Genomic DNA, 27261 nt, shown 5'->3' on the forward strand with positions numbered 1-27261 from the left:
TGAACTCATGACTATGAGATCAAGACCTGAGTCAAGATCAAGAGTCAGACACATGGGGCACCTGGATGGCTCAGTCGGTTAAGCATCTCTCTATTTCAGCTTAGGTCATGATCTCAGGGTCATGTGATGGAGCCCCTCGACCAGCTCCATGCTCAGTGGATTCTCTCCCTCACCCTATGCTCATGTTCTCTCTAAATAAATAAATAAAATATTAAAAAAAAAAAAAGAATTGGAAACTCAACTGAGCCACTCAGGCGCCCCTCCTTATTTTTTCATATATAGACTTTTCTTTCCCTACATCAAGTTAAAAAAATCAAATCCTCTTTTGCATTTCTATGGTGGGTAGGACAAGGTCCTATTGGTGGCTTGAAGGGATTTTAGATGGTGATGTACCTGATAATACCATTTGAGCACTGACTCTGAGCCAAGCTCTCTTCTAGGCACTGTGTATGTCTGAGGCTAATTAATCTTCACATCAATTCAAGGCATCCATGTTTTACAGATTCAACAAGGCAAGTGGAGGTAAAATAACTTCCTCAAATTGAAACCATGAGTGAGGGCAGAGCCAGGACCCCAATACCAGTCACTCTATTGTGTTGCCTCTTTCAGAGACCAGCTCACCCAGTGGCTTCATTCTATTGGTGAGGAAACAGATTCAAAGTTGTTGTGTCAGACAACAAACTATTAGCAGAGCTAAAACTAGATCCATGAGGTTTGGACCCTCATCCAGAGCCTTCCAACCATGCAGCACTAACCCTCACATACAGAGAAGCAGTATTTCATCATAGAAAGAAGATTCAATTTGCTAATCCTTCAAAAGAAGACTAATCCTTCAAAAGCAACTCCTGCCTGCCTCACGTCATGGAACTGCAGAGGCAAAGAAAGAGGTTTTCAATTGAAAGCTACTGAATGATGTACACTTTTGCTTTTTGTACAAGTAATTCAGTATGAAATAAATTCACTTTTAAGATGATAAGGATATGTAAAATAGCAGAAAGCTAAGGTTCTACAAGCTATAGATTATCTAGGTGAGAGGACTTGTGTTTTTGATAGGCATCTCTTGCACTCTGCAACTCCCATGCACGTGACCTTCCTTCTTCATTTATGGGTTGTGGGGATGAGGCTTGGAAACAGGTACTTTCCCAGGACAAGAACTAAAGACAGCCCTTGAAAAGACACACTAATCAACCCATTGGGGAGAGGAGGATCATTAAAAAAACAACACAGAAACGGTGAGCTTCTTGTGTTACCTTTGAGTCCACCTCTCAGTTGCCAAGAGTAACCTAACATTTCCCTAAATAGCTTGGTTTCAGAGGGCAAGATTTGTTTGTTTTGTTTTGCTCCATTCTATACTTAATCCAATAATAATGAAGAGAGAAAGGGGTTTAGGACATGTGGGGAGCGGAGACTGACCCAGCATATCAACTTTATTAAGAAAAGGACATAATGGTTTGGCAAAATAAGATAATTTCATTTGGAATGTGTAAAGACATCCTATACTAGTGGAATTATTTAAAAATCAAAGTAGTTTAGCTGAATATGGCAGGGACCTAAGCCAAATGACTACAGGTGGTACCCCTGTACAACTCCATAGAGTGTTCTAGAGATAGGCTAGGGAACTTAATTCCAGTGCTGGAGCTGGTGGTATTCCACTTTCATGGTGAGCCAGCAAGATGGGATGGACAACAAGCCCGAGAAACCTGTCCTCTACTAGCACAGAATCTCTGGGAAACTGTGATCTTTCTCTTGAATCATGACATCATGAAAAGATTTGTCCAAAGGTAGTCCCACAACCTGCCTGCTTTGGGGCTTGCAGCAGAAACTGAATAAATGCATTCCTCTCTTCTGCAAGTGCAGATCAATCTCTCAAGCCTTGTAACCTCACATTTGGTAGATGCCAAATGAAGAGGTGAGCAGCTAAAAATGTAGGATGGATTCCTTGGGAGAGGTTTTGGACTCTCTTTTCTCAGTTTGCCTTTCAGACAAGAGACTGAAATGGTTGAGTTGTGGTCTGACTCAGATTCTAGTCACTAGAATCTCTTCAGTGGGGGTCTCCAGCCTCACTGACCTAAACGTCCTTGTTTGCAAAAGAACACCCCTATCTAAAGGAAGTAAAAAGTAAACTAATTCATGATTTACCACGTGGATTACCAGGAGTCTTCCTCTCTTGCTCCAAGTGAGAAAGCTGAGCTGGGAACTTTCTCAGTTGCTTCAAATTCAGGTCATAAATTAAGATGTATCTGGCAAAAGCGGGAAAGGGTTTGGAAAAGGGTAGTTTTGCATGAACTGAGTGTAGGTGTTTTCTGAGTACCTCAGAACTTCAGGTTCCATGGCGGGGCGGGGGGGGGGGCGGTCCAAGTTCATTTAGCTCAAACCATACCTCTGATGGTTTCCAGTAATCTGGGTAATGTTTGGTGGGTGCTCTTCTCTTCCCACGAAGGACACAAGTTCTCTGCAGGGCATCTACAGTTTATGTATTACCTGGAATCCAGCCTTTATCAGTGAAGGAAACAGTAGCAAACTATCTTAGTCATGGTCACTTGGTTACAAAGAACAGAAAACCACTCAATTGAAATTCTTTTTGTTTATTGGAAGGAACATGTAAGTTTCATGAGGTGTAGAAAGTTAGCAAATGGTTTTCCTCTCTTCTCTTTTCTCATTTCCTATTGTCTTTTTCTCTTGACAACTAGCTCCTTTCTCTTGCTTTTCCAGCTTCTTGCTTCATTATGACTTTTTGGCTCTGATACAGGATACCCATTTTTGGTTTTGGTTATTGCTGGTTTTTGGGGTTTTGTCTTTGTTTTTGTTCTTGTTTTTTTACATTTACCTTATTTTTATCATCATGTCCTATTTTTTTTCTGTGGAGAGCCAGCTGTAGGAATTAGTCTGGCAGTGGACGCTTGACTTGACCAGAGCCAACAAGATATGTTGAGACCTCTGCTGAGGTTCCTGAGAGATGGCTTGTGAGCAGGAGAGGAAACAAGACTGGCACTGCAAACACCATCCCGCCTCTGGGAAGTCCAAGACTAATGGCGACACAGCAGATCGAAGGGATAGAAGCAGCTGCATCCTGATGCCAGTTTTGGAAAGCTTAATCTCAATTATATGTGAAGCCAGTTTCATGAGCCAATAACTATTTTGCTTGCTTAAGTCATTCTGGATCACGTATTCTGTCAAGAATAACCCCCAAAGTCCCAAATGATATAGCCATCAACCCTGGATCCCCACCCAGCCAACCCCATTCATCACCATGACCTTGCAGTTCTAGCTTCCTCATTGGCTTAGTTGGGAAAGGCATGATCAGGAAGGAGTAGTTTAATGTGGTATGTAGGGCTATCCTTTGCAAAGCTAAAGGTGGGGTCGAGGGAGAGGAAGTAATTACCTTCTTGCATTTAAAGTAATTAGAGTCCTTGATCTGACAATTAGCCTCATCATATTTTTTTTCCCTGTCTTCATTAAGGTCAGAAATATCAAAATATAGGGGATAATGTGCAAAAAATCACTTCCAACTTCACAAATAAAGCTTGTAATGCTTTTTCATATGCAAGTCTGATGGAAATTTAGATGATGGGTCCATTTTGTCATTGTTCTCTTGTGGATATGCCAGCAACTTCGAAAATGTTTTCAATATGTCAACTTTAATTTTAAAATTGAAGACAATTGAGTAGCTTGGAAGCTCAGATTTAAGTCATAAATGAAAATGTATCTGGTAAGAAGTGCATTACATTCTATTTCTTCATTATGAGACTATTTAACCTAATTCTTTGACTTAAAAATATCTCCATTTTACAGGTCATGATCCCAGGGTTCTGGGATCGAGCTCCCCATGTAGGGCTCTCTGCTCAGCAGGGATCCTGCTTCCCCACCTCTCTCTGTCTGCCTCTCTGCCTACTTGTGATCTCTGTCTGTCAATAATAAATAAAATAAATAAAATCTTTTTAAAAATCTCCACTTTAACACGTCAAGATTCAAATAATCTTTTCCCATACCTCTTAAGACATCTAACTTATTTCATCAAAAAATAATAAGTCACAGGCTCAGATATAATTTCTTAGCCAAGAACTATACCAGTGACGTTGTTCATTGTTCCAACTAAAATTTAAATTTCTTTAGGAAGGGCAAGGACGTGACTTCCATATACATGTCTAAGTTCCACATATAACCATTTCATTTTCACCAACATATATACACCTGCGATTGTATACACACAAGCAGTCCAGACACAGCCTGAGAAGAATGAGCACTTGGGCTCTATCTCCGGACATTGAGTCTACTTGAGCGACGTGGGCAGATTATGACCTCTGTAAGCCTCTATTGCTTCCTGTAAAGGACTGAGCTTACCTCTTTATAGAAAATACTACCAACCTCATAGTTTTAATGGAGTAAAGGTAGAGCATATACTTGATACTTGGTCTTATTTACCAGCTATTACTTAAGGTAACAAATACTTGCCCTTCATAATGAAAACACTCACAATTCATGAATGCCCACTTCCTACCAGCTGTCAACACCACCATAAATCTCCAGAGTTATAGAATCCTATCTCCGCTTCTCATGAATTAAATGTTACTGCCTTCTTAATGCTACTGAAATGTCTCATTCTGTTACTAGCTGGCCTTGTGACCTGGGACAAGCACTTAGGCAATGTGAGTTGTGCTTCTGTGTTTGCAAAACGCCAAGAGCAGACTGTCCTACTCATATTTGTCCTAGATGAATGTTAGGGTCCCCTCCCACTATACCATTCTTCCCTGTGCCTCTTAGAATTCAGTTCAGCGGCCACGTGATGTACCTGAGTCATCATGGGACAATTACATCCTGATTTCAAGTGAATCCATATTATTCTTAGAGGAAAAGCCACTACCATTTAAACCTAGTCTCCCAGACAAATATCAGCATCAGGATAAAGGGAAAGAGAGAGGGAGGTGATATAATGGTATGATAATTCACAGTCTCAGAGTTTGTCATTTTGGAAATCTCTAAAACTTATTTCTCAAAATTTGAGGATGAATTTTGAGACAGAGGTCATCAAAGAGAGGTGTGCCACAGAGCATGAAGGATACCTCTCCATGGGCTTTCAGTCTACTGTTCCACATAACAGCCCCAAACCCAAGCTGCCTTACTTATTGGAAATGCTAACCTCTTAAATCCTTGTATTTTTCTGAAACTGCAAAATAGAACTGTCTAATTAGCCATTCCTTTGGTATTTACTTCGAAACCAACTGTGCATTTCTTGGCCTCTTCACATAGAATTGATGCCAACTGCCACGCAATTCCACAGAGTTCTTGTACAATTTTCACTTGCTCTGCCCTTTTTTTTTTTTCTTTTTTTGGTCTTAGCCTCCCCTCTATTACCTCACAAAAATGGTGAATATTTCAGAAATTTCAATGCCTTTAGAAGGTCTCTACACATGTGTCTAGAAGACATTCAGGGAAAAATGCAAAGGATGCCTTCTCACGGAAGTGGGGAAGAGAGCATAAATTAAATTTCTAATGGACATCGCCAGGGAAGAAAGTGCTACATGTGAAAAGCCCGGATTCTCTCTGACAGATGGCACGCAGTGAATGCTGTTAACTGGGCAGTGCTCAAGGGCTTGTGCCATTGCAAACACAGAAACAATAAAACTGCTTATTGATTTTAAAGAGATCTGTAATTAAGTATGACATCCTAACAGATAAAGGTTTACCACGGCAGAACAGCCAGGATTTAAGGGGTCTTAAAGTGAGATACTATTTAATGGATTTAAATGTCACTCCTAGGATGGCAAAACTTTAAGAACTGCAGTGTGTGTGTGTGTGTGTGTGTGTGTGTGTGTGTGTCTGTGTGAGTGTTTATGTCTGAGGGCAACAGCATGCATACAATTCAAGTTTGAAGTGGTGCATATGCCCATTTGAAATTTTCTTGAGGTTAGAAAAGCAAAGGTTGCAACCCTTATGTTCAGTTGCCTTGGGCAAGCAAAAAATAAAAAAATAAAAAAATAAATCTGTCAAGCCCCAGGTCTTTCTGTTAAGGCTGGAGTTGAGAAATGCCCTCCAAATGCCTTCAAGTCAACATTAGCTATGACAGAAGCAAGACTATTATTTAACAGTAGCAGCAAATGTCAAAAACAAACTGTGCCTGGCGTTTTGACAAGACTCTGTTGAAAGAGAACCACTTTTTCAGCACTTGTGTAACCGTGGGGGAGAACTCGACAATTAATATCCTGAGGTCTGGTAATAGGATTTCCAGGCTGCTTGGTGGTTTCCTTCTGATACGCATAAAAGGAGTAGCAAGTGGTGGACATGAGCAAAAAGAACCCGAAACAGGGAGGCCTGGAGAAAAGGACTGATGAATCAGAAATCGGGTACCTAGAGCTAATTAAAATGTAACTTCTTCTTGGGGAAACTGCAGTCTCACCGTGGTGACACTGTAAAGTATGAGGACAGAGCCATCATCCCTAGGCAAAAATAAGATGCTGACAAAACCTATCTCCGATTTCCCACATTCTTCCTTCCCTTTGGTGCCCTCATGCCGTCCTGTGACACCTGCTCTGAGCTTCTTTCCATGGATGACACGGTCTGGCCTAAGCCGGCCAGACCTCCAGCCCAACAATCAATTACTCAGTATAATCACAATGAGCCAGGTCCCTGAAAAGTGACCTAACAAGTGAAGCTGTAGCTGGTGGTCGGTTGGCATAGTGGATTTGTGCATTCTGTGCCCTTTCATTTTGACAGAAACATTAGAGAGTGTCTTGATGCACAGGAAATGCCCATGTGCTGGCTCAGTACCCAAACTCAGAAGTGGGAACAAGAAGAAAAGAGAAAGGAACAAATATTTAACTGGTTGACTGTTCACATTACCTATCATTGCTTTGATGTTCAGAGGCCTCAAAAGAAGATGGCAGTGTATCTCCATTTCACAGATGAGGAAACTGAGGTTTAGAAAGCTCAGGGGACTCGCCCGGGGTCCCAGTCTATAAGGAAGTCATGCGGCGTTCCAGCTTAGCAGTTTGTCAGATTCCCAAGGCTGGCTCTTTCCCCAATTCACTCTGCCAAACCTCAGGATCACACCTGGATCAGCCTCAGAATGTTCTTTTCCAAGAAAAACCTGATAACAATAGTGACTGATCAATAATGCGGATGCTATGAACTGTGACAGATGGGGCAGTGTCAACTTGTAAGCCTTCTAGAATAACCCCCACAGGCAGCTGTGGACTCTTCCCAAGAAGCATGCCCAGCTTGAGGCTCTACAGGAGTCATTTAAGCCCTCAAAGAGAAGTCAGTCCCCATGTTTGACGTCCTCCCCCACCACTTCTTCTACCTGCCATCTTCACTGCTTTGGATTCCCCAGAGTACACTCGCCGGTCTGCTCATATTGTTTTCCTGCCCATCCCATGCCACCAAAAATTGTCCTCCCTTCCTCGAGCTGAGTTCGGTCCTTCCTTCACACCTCATCAGTACCTGTGTCCCCACCCTTCGGAGGCCTTTCCTGACCAGCAGACTAACATCAGGTTCTTACTCTCACAGAACATATCCTCTGTACAACCCATTTGTGTGGATGCCCCAAGGCATGGACTCACGTATTATGGGGCACATAAAAAATGATACCACCCAGCATTAATAATTCACATAGATGTCTCCCAAACTGAGCTTTTTAAAAGGTCAGAAGTCAAAACCTGTTAAAAAAAAATTTCATCATCTTTCTATTCTGTCAGAAGGAGAATAGATGAAATGAAAGCAGTAGAACATCTATTATCAAGAGAGGCTCAAGGTCTACTTCTAAGCATTCATGGAGAGCTGAAGCTGTTAGGCTCTCTAAGAATTGCTCTATTAGCTTTATAAATAAAATAAGCCAGGCTCTGGAGCCAAGTACTGTATTAAACACGAGCTGTGTCTGTGACAAGGCTGCACCTGAGTCAGAAATGATGACGAAGCCAAGTCACTCACTCTAAGGGGACAGCCAGAGAAATCTGCTGGAAATACTTAGGGGAAACCACTTGCAGGGACTGGTAGGGACAGCACCATGTGGTGATGAGGAGGACCCTTGGTCACTAGAGCTAAGTCACACCAGAGTTGGAAACCCTGCTCTGCCTTTAGGAAACACATAGATGTTGGCAGCTGTCTGTATATCCGGAGGGGGGGGCAGGGATGTTTAGAGGAGTCACAAAGCAAACACCTGATTCATTTTCTTCCCTTCCCTTCACTTTTTTTTTTTTTTTTTTAGGATTTTATTTATTTATTTGAGAGAAAAAGCATGATACAGAGTTGAGAACACAAGCACAGATGGGGGGAAAGAGGCAGAGGGAGGGGAAGAAGCAGACTCCCCACTGAGCAGGGAGCCCGATGTGGGGCTTGATTCCAGGATGTCTGCATCATGACCTCAGCAGACGCCAAACCGACTGAGCAGGTCCCCCCCCGCCAACCAAGCCCTGGACGTTCTTCTTTTAGATGACAGGAAAAGGCAAAGGTGAGCCCCTTCCTTCTTTCCCACCATTCTAGAACTTGGATACTAAGTTTATATATTATGTATTTTAAAGATAATAATTTTAATTTTACCACCAAAAAAAGTATTTTATTTTCTCCTAGTTGTGTTCACTATGAATCACTTAGGACAGAAAATATGCTAGCAGGCAGAGAGTGTCACAAAATGCTTTATGCCAACAGTAGCAGACACTATTAGTGATCACCCATATGTAGTTCTTCTCTCCTCCGGGGGAGGGATTACACATCCCAGTTCCTTTATAGTTAGTTGGGACCCAGAACCAGAACTAATACTATCAAACATTGAAGGATCACAGACTTATTCTTTCAGGGCGGGGGGGAGCTGAACTTGACTCAACCTTATTATGAATTTTACCATATATTCTGGAAAGATGTGCTTCAAGGTAGACTGACTTGCTTTCTCTTAGACAGGCATGACACGGACATACACTGGGTCTGAGGCATAGGAAATTCCAAACATCTTTAAGTGACATGGTCAAATTGTCAGTCTACGGGCTCCCCAAGCCAATATGCGGAGATGCCACACGGCAGCTGCATCTGGCTGATCCCAAAATGATGGGGTAGCACTTCGTTTTTCTGTAATGTCCTGCTGGAAAATCACAGACTTTTGTAAAAGCAGAAAGGATTTTTTTCAAAACAGAACTGCCACTGTCATACTTTGGTTGGATAGACATTCCCAGAAGATCTAGGAGTGACATGTGATGACTACAAAGGGAATAGAAATGAGTTTCATTCAGTGGCAGAAATTCCCAGGAAATGCATTTTAGAAACTTTTCTTCTAAAACAAACAGATTCAGCACTTGGGTTCTTTCTTCCCTTTGTTTCCTCAATTGCTCATCACAATGAATTGGTCCATGATCACATCCCGTACAAGTATCCTCAAAAAGTGTTTCCAAGAAAGAGACAAATCTTGCAAAGGCAACAGTCATATGGAAACACAGTAGCTCGGAGTGGATTTATTGTTTTCAAAGCAGTGATGAAAAAAAAAAGCTTATTTTAAGTGGCAGTATATTTCCTAAGTGCTCATTACTTTCAAAGCCCACCTCTGGGAATACCATAGGAATTAGCAATTGCAAACCCTGCCATGAAAAGAACAGAAGGACACCAGGGCATGGTTTCGATTTGGAATCAAAACTGCCCCTTGTTCATGAAATCCTCATGGAGACCGCAGCCAGGGAAATGGTGAAAGGGAAAAATTGCCCATATATGGCAATCCGTTCTGACACAAGGCTCATCAATAGCCCATTCTTTCCAAGGCACATCATTATCTATCTGATCTGCCAAATCTGATACTTAACAACATTGTCTTCAGAACAGCTGACAAACCCTGGAAAAGTCTGTCTTGTAAATCACAAAGAAAGATGACAGGTTTCACAGGTTTCATCAGTGGTAAAAAGAAGGGAGGCATAAAGGAAGAGATACTGGTATACTTAACCCTCTGGCACAATGAACTCAATGAACTGAATGTATTTTGAAAGGAAAAAAATAATCTCCATACCTCAATTTTTATTGAGGCCAAAAAAGAAGCCATTGACTTAACCTATTTTTCTCAGCTCCTAACTAAATGGAGTTTTTGAAACATAAAGACAAATGGACAGGCAGAAGGCATGATTTCATGGTATCAAAAAGGAGTGGAGAAAGTTGAATCAGGAAAACAGACTACTTAAGCTATAGCTTCTCTCTCCTACCTCAGGTCGATAGAAACAACAAAAAATTAAAAAGAAAAGAAATCCACAACTATACTGCCAAATGAGATGTATCCTTCATGGACCAGATACTACAAGGAACTCCAGAAAGTGAGAAAACAACTGAGACCAGATAGATGGAGAGAAACCACAGCTCACAAACCCTAAAGGAGGGGACTTGCTAAAAATGAAACCACAGATTCTAAGCTCAGAGGTGGCTGACGCTCAGAGATGAAAACACCCAACCGACCTGATGGGTTCAAATAGGCTCTTGTGGAAGCAGCCATTGGGCTGATGCAACACTTCAACTCCCCCATCTTGGACTGGGATGGAGACAACACGGTATCCACCCCAGATGAAAGTGGTAAGAGTGAGGACTATGTTCAGAGAGGCGTGGTAGTACTCCCAAAGCCAACAAGGGAGCACTCATATCTACAGATAGGCTCATCCTGCCCTTCCCTACATTGGCTATGTAGAAAAGTTATGACCTTTAAAAGTAGAAAAATTAATATCCCCAGAAGATACAAGAATGACAACACACTTCCATAAAATACAATACATACAATGCAATGCAATACAATACAATACAATAAAGATCTTAGAAAACTCAATATGTGATCACTGAAATTAAAAACCCAGTGACGAGTGGATATAGCTAAGTGGATATAGCTGAAGAGCAGCTCATTGAGCTGGAAGATCCAGTTAACTAACTGAATGAGTGCAGCACAGCAGAGAAAAGCTAAGGGATATCCAGAAAACAGAAACAAAAGGTCAAAGATCTTTTGGATAGAAGCATTTGAGAAGGAAAGGAGAGAAGAAAAACAGAGAACAAATAATAAGAACAAAGACCAAAAAGAAAAGAAAAAAAAAAAAACCCTAGAGTAAAGAGGAAATGTCTCTGACTGCTGAGCAGGATTTACTACAACCTGTGCTGAAATTTCAGATGATGTGGCGGGAGGTAGGGGTACTAAACTACAAAATAAGTAAAAGAAGGGAGAAGGGACTCTAATTAAAACCCCAATCCAGTCAAGGCATCTGGTAAGTATTTCCTTCAAATGGTTGGGAGGATTACAGATAAGACCGTCCTTTGCACCTGACCTCTGAGATCATTCCAGGTAACACCACTACTGCTCTAATAGCTGGTTACGCGGGCCTTGAGTCCACTCCACTGCGGTGTGTCTCCACCTACGTTGGTGAACTATGTAAACAAAGTTGTTTAGATCACACCTTGGACCTCTCAACCTGGAAATGTTCCACTAAATTCTTGACTACAAACCCTAAGCCTATCACCCTTTTTGTGGAAAAGGGCTTTTTACCTCAGGGCATTCAGTCCTTTTAGCGCAACTCATTCTTTCTTTCTTTCTTTCTTTTTAATATTTTATTTATTTATTTGACAGAGAGATCACACGCAGACAGAGAGGTAGGCAGAGAGAGGGAGGAAGCAGGCTCTCTGCCGAGCAGAGAACCCAATGCGGGGCTCAATTCCAGGACTCTGAGACCATGACCTGAACGGAAGGCAGAGGCTTTAACCCACTGAGCCACTCAGGCGCCCCCCACTTTTTTTTAAATTAACATATAATGTATTGTTTCTTTCAGGGGTACAGGTCTGTGAATCACCAGGCTTTCATAATTTACAGCACACACTGTAGCACAAACCCTCCCCAATGTCCATCACCCAGCCAACCCATCCCTACCCTCCACCCCCCAGCAACACTCAGTTTGTTTCCTGAGAATAAGAGCCTCTTACCGTTTGTCTCCCTCCCCCATCCCATCTTGTTTCATTTTTCCCTCCCTTCTCCCCAGTGACCCCCCCCCATCCTGCCTTTCAAATTTCTTATATCAGGGAGATCATATAATTGTCTTCCTCTGAGTGACTTGTTTCGCATAATACCCTGTTAGGTCAGCACTGCTGATTCAACTTCCCTTCCCAATTTGCCTGGATCCCGTGATAAAAGATCCCTTGATCTTTTGTTAGAAGCCTCCACTCATTTTTCACATAGCCTTTGTGCCATGTCTTCCAATAAATTCCCAATGAGAATCAATCTATCCCATCACAATTGCCCTAAACTCCTGGACTACTGAGCCCCCCTAGACATGGCACTACCATGTTGACTGGCTCCGCTGTAAGAATCTTATCTCTGGCCTTGAGTCCTTGATGGCCTCAAATGATCTAGAAACTCTTTCTTTATCTCCAGTCAGTCCCTGTGTCTATTCTTTGTAGAGGCTGTCCAAATCTCCACCATTCCCTCAAAGTTCTCTAGCTAATCCCAGCTGCCCTCACTTGTAATATACACCTCAGTATATGATCAGACTTGTCCCAAATATGTTTTGTAAGCTATTGGTATACAATGAAAGACTTCAAATGTTAAGATAAAAAGGTTAGGAAAAGCACTTTCCAACATAAAACAGTCACATCCCCTTTACCTATAAGGTTAATACTTCCTTCCAACTGCACTTCAAACTTCTAGCTCCCTTCTGCCAGGAACTGCCTTCTGCTCTGGTTTCAAGCACATCGCTCTTTTATTTCTTCTCCCACTTCTGACCACAGCCCCTCCACCTCCTTCACCAGCTCTTCTGCACACACCACTAGGCCTCAGATCTCATCTCTGTTTGTTCTAACATGCTCCTTGGAGATCTCATCCACCTCCACAGTGTCAAAGATCATGGACACATGCCAACGACAAGCTCCCTCACTTCCATCCAATAACCCAGACTGCTATATCCAATTGCTTATGATGCATCTTTACCAGATGTTCCAGACATAGCTGAGCTGATCAAACTCATTAACTTTACCCACCCACCTGCTTCTCTGCATTCCTCTTTGGTTTATAGGAATACCATCCACCTAGTTTCCCAAGAAAGAAATGTTAAGTCCCACTTCTCTTCCTTATCCTTCACACTCAAGTCATCAGGTTCAGATGTTAGTCTAAAATGTATCTCAATGTGTCCCTCACTCTTCGTTCCCAAAGTTAGGATTTCTCTCTCGCCTCAAACATTCCCCTCATCTTACATGCATCTACACCAACCAATAGCAATCTGGGCTGCACATCAAAACTGGCTGGGGAATTTATGAAAATCTTCATGTTCAGCGCACACCCCAGGCCAATTATTTTAGAGTCTCTGGGAGTGGGAACAAGGCATCAGCATACTTACAAGTTCCCATATGATTCCAATATGCAGCCAGCTTGAAAATTTTCCCAGAATTGAAGACATGAGCACACAGAATGAAAGTGCATACTGAATAACAAGCAAGAAAAGTAAAAACAAATCTAAAGCTAAACAGGTCAAAGTGAAACTGAGTTAACTGTGAAGATAAAGAAAATTCTGTGTAAAAGCTCCTGGAGAGAAAAACCAAAATTACCTACAAAGGAAAGAAAATCACACTAATAGATTTATCATCTCCAACACTAGATGGCATAAACAATGAGTTAAAAGTCTTCAACATAATGGGAGTGATGGGGCAGGGGGCAGTGGGTTAGCCTATGAACCTAGAATTCTAAGGCCTGCTAAATGTTCTAGGAGAGTGAAGCACATTCTTCCACATGCGCAAACCTAGGACTTTACACACACAGACCATTAATAGAATTGAATTGAATTACCTTACAAACAACACACAGTTGACCTTTGAACAACCTGGGTTTGAACCACACAGGTCCACTTATATGTGGATTTTTTTCGATAAATGTGGTACAGTACTGTAAATGTATTTTCTCTTCCTTATGATTTTCTTAAGAACACTTTTTCTCCATCTTTATTATAAGAATACAAAATACAATACATACACAAAATATGTTATCAGTAAGGCTACAAGTAGTTAAGTTTTGGGGAGAGTCAAAAGTTGTATGCAGACCTTGGACTGTGCAGGAGTCAGTGCCTGTTGTTCAAGGGTTAGCTGTACTTCACTGTGCAGACAAGTGAGCCAAGAAAATTAGAGAACTATTTAATAATGACCAAGTCCGGATTCCACCTAGAAAATACAAGACGTGTGAATGTATGTGCCACTAAGAGGTTCCACCGCCCTTGATCAACGTAAAATGGCTCAGTGCAAACAAATAAATTTTATAACAAAAGTATCAGCAGGATTCTGGATAGTTAATTTCAATTGTTTTCCTGTGCTTTTGTAGAATTAAGTTTCAGTTTTCAAGTGTTTGCTTTCCAGAACTTTAATAAGAGGAAGTGCTGCCAATGTAGCAATGTTGAAAGATGTCTACTTTCTTTCACTGCAAAAAACTGGATGTAATATATTTACATGTTTATCAAAATATCAAAACAATTTTATTTTTGCCACTAATATCTTGTTTTCTAAATGATCTGAAAATAATCTTGAGAATTCCCAAGTGATAACCATTCAATTCCTGTAATATTAGACTTGGTTTCCTTTCATTATTTCTTAGGAAATTCAATCATACATGTTAATTTTATTAAATTAACTCTCAGTATTAGATTCTAAGATTTAGCACGAGGAAGAAAAAAATGACTCTTAACCAAGATGATAATTATGTATTTAATACATCTTGCTTTTAACAGCAATTTTCAAAGTAAACACATCATAGACCTTATAACTTATTAAAGATTTATAGTGCTTACAAAGTTGATTCTAAAAATATACCTTATTTGTTCTAAATGAATAACATTATCTGGAAGATAGAATAATAAATTATAGTAGTATGTTTACCACCACTATAGTTAAGATTGTATACATATATTCAATATGAAATCCTTTTAGGATCTTCATACTTTCAGCCATAAAATGTAAAAGCAGATTAAAGTTTGGCATATGAGATCTCAGTCTGACAGCAATGGTTTTAAACCCCAAAATTACAGTATCTAGTTGACACATTACGAGAGCATGGGCACATGCACATACATTTCTACATGTACATTCTCTCTCACTCACTCAATCACACACACACACACACACACACACACACACGGACACACACACAAACCCAAAGTAGGGAGAAAGTTCCACCCCTGTGTATCAGACAATTGTCATCAATTTCAAAAATAAAAACTGAGGAAAAAGTTAACTAAAAATATGTTTAAACCACACTTAAATGGTTCCCATTGTTGGAAAGATATGCACAAAACTGCTATTGAAATCTTTAACATGCATGGTATATGCCATCTCAGGACATTCTGGAACAGGCTTGAACTGTTCACTCATGGACATATGAATATAAAAAAAGTGATATGCTCATCCATTCCCCAGATGGCATTCCACTGACCGTCAGTCATGTGACCCAGACAGGCTAATGTGGTTTGCTTCACAGAACCCAACAGATTACAGAACCCAAGAGAATTAGAAACTTCATTTTGATCTGTTTAGGGTTTCTTAGGTGTTCCATGTGCAAAAGCAGTGAGTTACTGTACTGCAAAAGACAACATCATTTCACACTTTGTGGCACTGCAAAAGGTCATTTTGGTATTTCTATAACATATTTATTCTAGCTAAATTTCCCAATGGTGCCTTCTTTTAATTACATATAGCCTTGCAGACTTAGACTTAAAACAATTTAATGCTGATAACCCTCTCCTGCTCATCACTTTTACCTCCAGCAGAATTCCTTTTTGGATGCTCTCCAGTAATGCAGGTTTTAAAATGTTCTATGGAAGTTCATTTTCATTACCAATTAAAACACCCAAGCTCTCTGAGACAACATTAAAATAGAAACTAACCATTCGTCAGGGCACCCATAACTCATACTGCTGCGATTAGAAAAATGAAAAGGCACAACATAAGCAGAAGAGAATATACCAGCTTTCCATTTTTCTTTTTCTTTCTCTTTTTTTGGCTTTCCTCTTATTTTATTTCACTAAGTTTATAAACTGTTCAAGCATTCTTATACTCTGCATGACAATAACAGAATATTTTGGCACATCAACATTGTGATACAATATATGGTATGTTTAAAAAATTAATTAAAAAATTTCATCTATTAATGAACACGCTGTTTAACGTAGTGCATATATTTTATAGTTATTTAAGTCAAATACATCAAGGTTTGTAACTGATTTACAGATGAAGCAATCACAGATTGCAGAAATACATGCGTATGTGCATGTATATGTGTGGAAGTGTGTGTATGTGTGTGTGTAGATATATACATATCTACACACACACACACACACACATACACACATACACACAAATATATACACCAATCAAGGGAAAAACTGCATCCTGGCAATTTTACAGTCCGAAGCTTTGTTGATATAGCGATCATTTACGTGCCCTTTTCATCCTGTTTTTCTGTATAGAAGATATTTTTGCCTTCTTCATTCCTGATGAGATTTTTCTGCAATAACTTTACATTCATACTGTAAAAATTAAAAGGTTAACAGATTAAGGTGTATTTTGAATAGCAATTTCCATACAGACTAGAAATTAATACTTTATTAACATATGCCCACTTTATTTGTCAAAGAATCTGAGAGTTATGCAAGGATTAGAAGCAAATGACAAATGTGATGGGAAAAAGAAAGCTCACAGTCAAGAAGTGAAAGAGACATAGCAAACACAGGCAAAAAACAAGGTTTCTGCATCATACGTAAATGATAACAGTATGATTCAGATCAATCCTATAACACGAAGGGAGGCAAACGGGTTTCTCTGAGTGCTTGGTAAGGCGAATCAGCAAAGGAAGGTCATGAACTTAAGAGCAGGACTATACAGTGAATTCAGGTAATATTTTTTTCAAATCACTTTATAAAATCAAGGGGGAGAAGACTATTACATTAGCAAAATCTTCTGGTCAAGACAGTATTTTAGAAGTACAGCTACAAATGTTCACCCACAATTCAAGATAAAGGAAACTAATGGGCTTGAGATAATTGGATGGCCAGACTATCAAAAAGACAGCCACCCAAGCCACTCAGTTCTCCTAGCAGCTACAATGACAGAGCACTTATCTAACTACTCTGGCCTCCAAATGCAGCTCCCTGACTCCTCCCATTCACGACAGGCATGACCAACAGCGTCCTTTTTCTTTTTAACTAAAATGTTCAAACATCTTGATTTGCCAGAGATAGTCCTAATCTATATCTATTGAAGCAACATAGTTATTAGTAAGGATGCTTTTCACTTTTAAAAACTGTCTCTCTGTGATAGACTATAGACTAGTTAAAAAAAAATTAGAGGTTAAATCCTATCACCTTATCCATAACACCTTTTAGCCTTTCTATCCAGGGGTTCCTTTGACTCTCAGTATGCTTGGCTTGGAGAAAACTTGTTTTACAACTCAATAACGGATGAAATAATAAGCATCAGCTTACCATTGCCAGTTGTCGACCAATGTTTCCCATTGTTATGCCTCCAGCAAAAAATATACATGGTAACCAAGAACGAACATAGAGAAAATCTGGAGATGTATATCTAGAATAACAGAAATGTTTTTAACAACCCAACCAGGAAGTACAATGATACATATAAAGAAAATTACAATGGAAATAAGTTACTCTGTACATTAAAATGGCTAACCCAATTCCAAAATCTCAATTCTGAAATCAATTGTTTATTTCTTTTAGCAAACAAGCACCAAAAAGAATACTTACTGATAAACACCATTATAGACTAGCAGTTGAGTGACCAAGGTTGCCAAGAAAGCAATTCCTACTCCAAGGCCAAAACCACTTCTAGATCTATCAAACGTCCACCATAGTCCAATGGAGAGTGCAGCCAGTGTGAGAGACAACTGTATGTTGTTATCAAAATCCACTTTCTGAGATCAGTGTTAAAGAGTCATCTTCTTAAAACTTGTCACCAAATAATACCAACTGTTCATTTTTCTAAAATAAGATGTTACTGCTGAGACAGGAACTGATTGCTTATTCGAGAGTGAGTTCAGTCTTTCCATACAATGCAGGACAACGGGTGAGATTAAAATTGTCTGCGATATTTACTAAAGATACACAGAGAGCATGATATTTCATTAACAGATCCCACCTACTTGTATTTCCCCCACAACCCACCCCAAAAAAAACTTCTGTCTACATTCACAATTATAAGATCAGACCCATTACATGAGAAATGCTTTCTTTGCTAAAAATGTAACCAGAGGTCTCGGAACACAAGTACTGCTAAAGGAACACATTTTTGCTAAAAAAGAAACCAATATTACTTCTCAAACAGGTTCAGAATTACTTGTGAATCATACAAGAACTTGAAAATAGAAGAGTTGACAGCTATTTAACAGGGTACCACATTCTTTATATGATTTACTGACAGACACATTTTATAATAATGCAGTTCAGAAACAAGAGGACCAAGGACACAGTATCCCTTTCTATTATGTCAACTGTTCTAGTTTTAATTTGTTGAGGATAAAGCCTTGAAGTGAACATTATCTTGCAACCTGCCAAGCTATTTTGGTGCCTGAGACTTTCTGGTATAGGACAGTTTGCTCAAATGATATTTTATTTCCGTCACTTACTTAAGCATCTATTCACAAATGTGCAGCCCTTTTCTACTCCAAAATCTCTGGGCAAAACGAAGCTTTACAAATTCAATTTTCTCATTTCTTTGCTAGAGGATTACACTAAAGGAATTAATTTCAAGTATCATTAAAAGGGCATTATCTATGTCCCAAAGGCCACATCTTGGCTCTATATCCGGCTCCCCAGGGGGGGCTAGATAGCTCAACCAAACTAACTGGCCATGCTGCCACTACAGAGAAGAGAGGAGAAGTTCAAAAAATGCATATAAAACTACTTCCCACTTCCTTTAACATCCTGTACTTACCACCCACCCCCACCCCTACTACACCGGCTGGTATCTCCAACACCCACTTCATGTACTTCTTAGCATCTGAGGGCCATCTTTGGCCATTTTCTCAAAGTCATTTCCTGATTAGGTTGATTTACCAAAATAAAAAAATAAAAAAACCCTACAGTTTATGGTATGCTTTCTGCAAAAGCTTTTCTTATTCTTTTGCAGGCATTATACCTAACACTCCAAAGGAAAGGTTATATGCTCTGATTTTTCTATGCAATAAACATTCTTATAAAGAGTGGAATTTGATATTCACTGAGTTCTATCTTTGATAACTAAACAAACTTTATTAAGAATCAAAGGAAAATAAGGGTAAATAGGTAAAATACTTCTACCTGGAAAATAGTACCATGGGATTTTCTCTAGTCTAAGGAACCTAATATTATTAAGTCTATGTGATAAATTTTGCAGACATTTTGGATTTTGCTTCAATGGTGAACAGAACAGTAAAAAAGAAATCACTATATTCAAGTATTTCATTGCCAGAGAAAAAAAGAATGACCTAAGCAAAAAACTTAAATTAGATATATAAAGGTTTTTAAATTCCAGAAAAGACTATCTAAACTTGTCTATTTAAAAACACCTGAAACATCTGTGATAGAATGGTCTAATCCACCAGTTGGGAGGGATTTACATGCTTAGGGGGCTCCTGAATGAGGGAAGGAGCCCTTTCTAGACTCAAGCCAGGATCTCTGTGGTCTGATCTCACCTCTGTCCCAGCCTTGCAGGACGAGCACCTTGGCAAAGTACCTAACTCTTAGCTTTCATTTGTCTTGTTATCTTTATAAAGAAAATGTATAACTGGGTGATTTCTAAGTTTTCCTTTAGATACAGTATTTTATGAGTCTATCTTTTTAAGCACTCCCCACCACTAGATCTGTTTGTTATAAAATCCTAAATCTCAAAGATTCCTCCAAGCAAAACTTGTTGGGAAATTCTTTAATACAAATGGAAATGGAAAACCAAACTAGTAACCACCACTGAGGGGCTTCCAAATTTACAAATCCCCAAGGGCTAGCACAACTGGAGAAAAGAAAGGCAAATGTGTTTGCAGAATGGAGGACCTTGCCACCTGCCCTTGTTCCCCTTCTCAAGCTTCTCCAAAACAGCTCAGTATTTCCTATGAAAGACACAGGAATCCATCCACCGTGTACCCCACCCTCTCACCAGCTAACCACCAGCCGCCAGCCCAGTGCAGAGCCACACAAGGGAACCCTAGGCAGCCTGACCTGCACTGCATGCTCTTCCCAGCATCAAAGCTCCTGCCCCTTCCACTCTCTAAGCCACATCTTCTAGAAGAGGGAAGACTGCACTAGCCAGTCCCAGGCTCTCTTCTTCCACAAAGGAAAGTCAGGGGCGGGAGAGGAGAGGAGAGGCAGTCGGGAGGATGACAGGATGAAAGTCTTATAAGAGCAAAAACTTTTATTCTGGGGTGGACTTTTTTTTCTCTGTGCTATCAGGGAAAAGATGGGGAAGAAGGGAAATAGAGGCTACTTTACCTTTCCAGCTGGGATTCTCAAAAAAACACTCTGATCATGAAATAAAATGTCAGAATCCATAAATGATCAGACTTTAAATATATGTACCTTAGGGACAAATGTTTTTTTGGCCAGTATCTAAGCTAAACATTTCCACTTACTACACCTTTAAGAACATTTATGTGGTTTGCTGGCATTGATTAAAACCAGTGGATGAATCTTTTCTTGGAAAAAATTACAGATTCCATACATTAAAAACAAATTAAAAAACCAGCCAGCATCCTGAAGCCACCACACGTCCTCACTGGCAAGTCTTAAACGAAAAGAGAGAGGGAAGAAATCCTTTGAAAATGTATTTGTTTCAATCAAAGAGTTAGCAAAACTACACAGAATTATGTAACCTAGTTCAAGAAGAACACGCAAAATGTTTAAACGTGCCAAGTTGTTCAGTGGTCCTGAAACACGGGGGTTTAAATAAAAGGCCATACCCAAAGCATTAACTGCACGGCTGCTACCGTGATATTTCAACAACATAGCACATGTTCTTTTTATGACAAAGGGGACATATCACAACTTGACAATGGTGAAGTTGCAAGGGACTGTTTAACCTTTGGTTTGTTGGAACTGCTTTGTGATTATGCATTTCGTTACAGCGGAAAGGATACAGCGCTGGCATGATTTATACCAACAAAGACGGCTACGCACCGCATCACACTGGACCACTCTCTTTTAAATTTATGTGGTTCTCCTAGATGTCTGTCAATGCAGGGGTATAATAACCCAATCACAGCTGTGGAAAGAAGGAGAAAAAAATTAAGTCATCTCCAATGCTATACTGGCAAAACTTAAGCTAAAAGAGTCACTACAACCCCCACAAGCATTTGAAAGATTGTTTCAAAAGCTCTCCAAGTTGCTTAACATCAATCACTGATATTTTTAAACTTACCTCCCCAAAGGGGGGTTGGGAGATAACACCACTGCAGAAAGCACTGTAAATGATTACAACAGTATTCCAAATTATAATTGCAGAGCACTACTTCACTGTATGAGTCATGATTTAGCAGTTTGCACTAGATGCTGCATGCTTCTTCTCTACTACTCCTATCTCTGAGATCTGAAAACATCAGACCAGCTGGCAGCTAAGCAATGTTCTCTCTGAAGTACATAACCATGAAGCATGTTATAAAATGCCGCATAAACTGTCCAAAGAAAAGCTGGAAGCATAAATGAATACAGTAAGGTCACCCCACACATAGTGTTTGTTCCAATGGCTACGGATGTCCTGGTCTACAGATTACTCTAGTGCCTCCAGCTTGTCTCCTGTGCCCAGGGCTGTGTCCTGATGTTCCCCTCTATAGAGTTCTCTATAAGAACTGTACATTTTCAGTTAAAATTTAAATTCCTTCTTAAAAGTGAGAAGTCATTTTAGTACATTTCTCAGTTTTGGAAAGAACATCTTGAAGGTTAACCATATAATTATGAAAAACTGTATACAAAATGTCTATGATTGAGACTCCAAATATTCACGCCCAATTTTTAAATAAAGTACTTGTCAAACGTCAACATTTTATTCATTTATGGAAAGAGATTTTAAATGTATAGTTAGTCACTAAAAAAAGGCCTTAATGAACCAAAACATTCTTCAACAAGTTATAAGGAAAATGTACTTCTACAGATTAAATTTAATGGGAAATAGCTAATCAGCCTTGACTTGCTCATTTCCCTAAAAACAGAATAGTCATGTTGCCATCAAGTAATAAAGACACAACTGATGTCCAGTGCTACCTATGATGTATCTTGAAATTACTGTACCAAAATCTTAAGTGCCTGAGGATCAGGAACCGCCCCCCCTGCCTGGCCTGGTATTGGCTAGATCTTACAAAAGACACATTCAATCTTTATGGAAAAAGAGAAATCAATTAATATCAAAAACCACAGGCTATCAGACCAATGGAGCAGTATTAAAAAGAGGTCACACAGTCACCCCTCCATCTGGGGGTGAGCAGCTGCAATGGTATATGTGTGCTCTAATCCACAAATCTGAAAGTGCTCTTCTGAGTTAGGCTTTTGCTGAGTAGAGATGGTTCATAGACCATCAAGAGATTAACAACAAATTTCAGCAATGTGGACCTCCAACAACTATTAGTAAATTTAAAACTTTCAAATCATATTCCTATTTAAAAGGCTTGACTCTAAAATCCTGGGAGATTAACTGACAGCATTTCCAAATTTCTACAAAATTAAAATGGCAACAAGCATGCCTAACAGTTGAAATACATCATAATGAGTATTACCTCCTTTTTTTTTTTTTTTCCTCTCAAGGGGTCATGAAACTAACAGCTCATGTCATTCCTCACTCTCTCTCTCCCTCTCTCTCCTCTCTTTGCCTGTTGCTGACTAAAATCAACTAAGATCAGGCATTCCAAGTCAATTTTCCTCAGCAGCTGATGCCATAGGTAAAGAATTATCACATAGAGAATACTGACGTGTGTGCAAAGATATAAATAAGTAAAATTGACTAGATTTGTATGCATGTGATGTCAGACTCACAAGTGAGAGACAACTGAGGAGAGAAAGCAAAAACACAAAAAGGAATTTAAACTGCCACGCTGCCAACCTTGGGATTTGCCAATAAAAATCAAATCCATTGAGTATGCATGGTTCTCGGTTGCTCACTGAGAAGAAGAATTCGAGGAAGCTTGTCACTTTCCATTAAATGTCTTCTTCCTTCCCTTTAAATAAAGGCATGGCAGAGTCTGATAGCAGTGTCTACAGCACAGTGAGACTCCACTGTTTGTGAGTTCAGCAGAAGGATGTCTGGGCTTCTTTTCTCTTCCTTCTGACTTTATTTTAACAAGAGATTGTTAAAATCATGCCTGTATAACATTATATGCAAACACTGTCCTGCTTAATTGAAGGGCTCTCTGATGCAAAATAACATCTCTTGGGATAGATTTACTTCTCTTGGTTACAGCGTACCAAGACAAAAGCAGAAGAAGTTTGCAAAACATCAATATTAAGTCATCACATTTTGGGGTATTGTGTTTAATTCAGTGATGCACTAAGAGGAACAGTTAAATCAAATGTTTTTCAAGAAAGGGTGGGGAAAAACGAAGCCACTGAAAGAGATAGACTTTCATGGAAAACTACGACAAGTTACACAATGTTTCATTCAATAAATTCCCATAATATATCCAGTTCTTGCTATTTGCCAGGGATTTTAAAAGAAAAAAAGAGTAAGACATGATCCCAGTCCCAAAGTGAGCACAGAAACAATGCAATACAGTAATATGTTAGGGGTGTTACTGACAGGGCCTAGTGGGGGCCCAGACTTCTGGCATGTGCTGAGGGGAGGCAGGGTGCTGGAGTGTTGGGAAAGCTTCACAGAAAAGGGGGCCCCTGAGGGAGGAGCTGAGTGTAGCACGTCAGTGGCGTGGAAAGAGCTTTCTAATCCAAGGCGAAAGTCTGGGGAAAAGTATGGACAATGAAAATACCCACTGTCGGGGGTGGGGGGAGGAGTCAAGATGGCGGAGAAGTAGCAGGCTGAGACTACTTCAGCTAGCAGGAGATCAGCTAGATAGCTTATCTAAAGATTGGAAACACCTTCAAATCCATCGGCAGATTGAAGAGAAGAACAGCAATTCTAGAAACAGAAAACCAACCACTTTCTGAAAGGTAGCACCGGCGGAGACGGGAAGGCGACGGGAAGATAAACCCCGGGGGGAGGGGCTGGCTCCCGGCAAGCGGCGGAGCAACGGAGCACAAAATCAGGACTTTTAAAAGTCTGTTCCGCTGAGGGACATCGCTCCAGAGGCTAAACCGGGGCAAAGCCCACACGGGATCAGCGTGGCCTCAGGTCCCGCAGGGTCACAGAAGGATCGGGGGTGTCTGAGTGTCGCAGAGCTTGCGGGTATTGGAACGGGAAAGCCGGCTACAGAGACAGAGCTGACAGTAAGCTCACAGCTCGGTGTTGCCTTGAACCAGCCACAGGCTCGGTGAGCTCGGACCGCGGCCGGAGGTCAGGCAGACGGGAGTAACTGGGCGCTGTTCTCTGAGGGTGCACTGAGGAGTGGGGCCCCGGGCTCTCGGCTCCTCCAGGCCAGAAACCAGGAGGCCGCCATTTGTATTCCCGTCCTCCGGAACTCTACGGAAAGCGCTCAGGGAACAAAAGCTCCTGAAAGCAAACCTGAGCGGATTACTCAGCCCAGCCCCTGGTAAGGGCGGTGCAATTCCGCCTGGGACAAAGACACTTGAGAATCACTACACCAGGCCCCTCACTCAGAAGATCAACAAGAAATCCAGCCAAGAACAAGTTCACCTACCAAGGAGTGCGGTTTCAATACCAAGGAAAGCAGCAGAATTCCAGAGGAGGGGAAGGCAAAGCACGGAACTCATGGCTTTCTCCCTGTGATTTTTTTTTAGTCTTAAAGATAATTTAATTTTTTTCTTTTTCATTTTTTTTTCTCGCCTTCTGGTAAAATTTTTTTTAACTTTTACCCTTTTCTTTTTTAACGTTTTTTAACTATTTTATCTAATATATATATTTTTCTTTTTTATATTTTTCTTTATTCGTTTTCTTTTTTAAAATTCTTTTCTTTTCTTTTTTTTTCTATTTTTCCTTAATTCTTCCTTTTTGAACCTCTTTTTATCCCCTTTCTCCCCCCTCATGATTTGGGATCTCTTCTGATTTGGTTAAAGCATATTATCCTGGGGTTGTTGCCACCCTTTTAGTATTTTACTTGCTCCTTCATATACTCTTATCTGGACAAAATGACAAGACGGAAAAATTCACCACAAAAAAAAGAACAAGAGGCAGTACCAAAGGCTAGGGACCTAATCAATACAGACATTGGTAATATGTCAGATCTAGAGTTCAGAATGACAATTCTCAAGGTTCTAGCCGGGCTTGAAAAAGGCATGGAAGATATTAGAGAAATCCTCTCGGGAGATAAAAAAAAAAAGCCCTTTCTGGAGAAATAAAAGAACTAAAATCTAACCAAGTTGAAATCAAAAAAGCTATTAATGAGGTGCAATCAAAAATGGAGGCTCTCACTGCTAGGATAAATGAGGCAGAAGAAAGAATTAGTGATATAGAAGACCAAATGACAGAGAATAAAGAAGCTGAGCAAAAGAGGGACAAACAGCTACTGGACAATGAGGGGAGAATTCGAGATAAGTGACAACATAAGACGAAACAACATTAGAATAATTGGGATTCCAGAAGAAGAAGAAAGAGAGAGGGGAACAGAAGGTATACTGGAGAGAATTATTGGGGAGAATTTCCCCAATATGGCAAAGGGAAACGAGCATCAAAATTCAGGAGGTTCAGAGAACGCCCCTCAAAATCAATAAGAATAGGCCCACACCCTGTCACCTAATAGTAAAATTTACAAGTCTCAGTGACAAAGAGAAAATCCTGAAAGCAGCCCGGGAAAAGAAGTCTGTAACATACAATGGTAAAAATATTAGATTGGCAGCTGACTTATCCACAGAGACCTGGCAGGCCAGAAAGAGCTGGTATGATATTTTCAGAGCACTAAACGAGAAAAACATGCAGCCAAGAATACTATATCCAGCTAGGCTATCATTGAAAATAGAAGGAGAGATTAAAATCTTCCAGGACAAACAAAAACTGAAAGAATTTGCAAACACCAAACCAGCTCTACAGGAAATATTGAAAGGGGTCCTCTAAGCAAAGAGACAGCCTACAAGTGGTAGATCAGAAAGGAACAGAGACCATATACAGTAACAGTCACCTTACAGGCAATACAATGGCACTAAATTCATATCTCTCAATAGTTACCCTAAATGTTAATGGGCTAAATGCCCCTGTCAAAAGACACAGGGTATCAGAATGGATAAAAAAACAAAACACATCTATATGTTGCCTCCAAGAAACTCATTTTAAGCCCGAAGACACCTCCAGATTTAAAGTGAGGGGGTGGAAAAGAATTTACCATGCTAATGGACATCAGAAGAAAGCAGGAGTGGCAATCCTTATATCAGATCAACTAGATTTTAAGCCAAAGACTATAATAAGAGATGAGGAAGGACACTATATCATACTCAAAGGGTCTGTCCAACAAGAAGATCTAATAATTTTAAATATCTATGCCCCCAACGTGGGAGCAGCCGACTATATAAACCAATTAATAACAAAATCAAAGAAACACATCAACAATAATACAATAATAGCAGGGGACTTTAACACTCCCCTCACTGAAATAGACAGATCATCCAAGCAAAAGATCAGCAAGGAAAAAAAGGCCTTAAACGACACACTGGACCAGATGGACATCACAGATATATTCAGAACATTTCACCCCAAAGCAACAGAATACACATTCTTCTCTAGTGCACATGGAACATTCTCCAGAATAGATCACATCCTCGGTCCTAAATCAGGACTCAACCGGTATCAAAAGATTGGGATCATTCCCTGCATATTTTCAGACAACAATGCTCTAAAGCTAGAACTCAACCACAAAAGGAAGTTTGGAAAGAACCCAAATACATGGAGACTAAACAGTATCCTTCTAAAGAATGAATGGGTCAACCGGGAAATTAAAGAAGAATTGAAAAAAATCATGGAAACAAATGATAATGAAAATACAACAGTTCAAAATCTGTGGGACACAACAAAGGCAGTCCTGAGAGGAAAATATATAGCGGTACAAGCCTTTCTCAAGAAACAAGAAAGGTCTCAGGTACACAACCTAACCCTACAGCTAAAGGAGCTGGAGAAAGAACAAGAAAGAAACCCTAAGCCCAGCAGGAGAAGAGAAATCATAAAGATCAGAGCAGAAATCAATGAAATAGAAACCAAAAAAACAATAGAACAAATCAACGA

The 27261-nt window shown here is 40.1% G+C and overlaps 1 protein-coding gene across 5 annotated transcripts in view; it reads right to left on the reverse strand.

The window, feature by feature from the left end:
- Positions 1-13886: 13886 nt before the first annotated feature.
- The window catches only part of INSIG2 (insulin induced gene 2), a 32759-nt gene continuing 19384 nt past the window's right edge, over positions 13887-27261 (reverse strand). For all 5 annotated transcript variants that reach the window (XM_004759748.3, XM_013060090.2, XM_045066485.1 and 2 more), the window contains 4 exons: positions 21077-21201; positions 17718-17884; positions 17439-17538; positions 13887-16484 (listed from right to left, as the gene is read on the reverse strand). In XM_004759748.3, the coding sequence (XP_004759805.2) occupies positions 16443-16484; positions 17439-17538; positions 17718-17884; positions 21077-21201 (434 nt within the window). In that variant the 3' untranslated portion in view covers positions 13887-16442. The remainder of the gene's footprint in view (positions 16485-17438; positions 17539-17717; positions 17885-21076; positions 21202-27261) is intronic.

This window comes from Mustela putorius, unplaced genomic scaffold (assembly GCF_011764305.1).
Source record: "Mustela putorius furo isolate JIRA1106 unplaced genomic scaffold, ASM1176430v1.1 tig00003867_pilon_pilon_pilon, whole genome shotgun sequence".
NCBI lineage: Eukaryota > Metazoa > Chordata > Mammalia > Carnivora > Mustelidae > Mustela > Mustela putorius.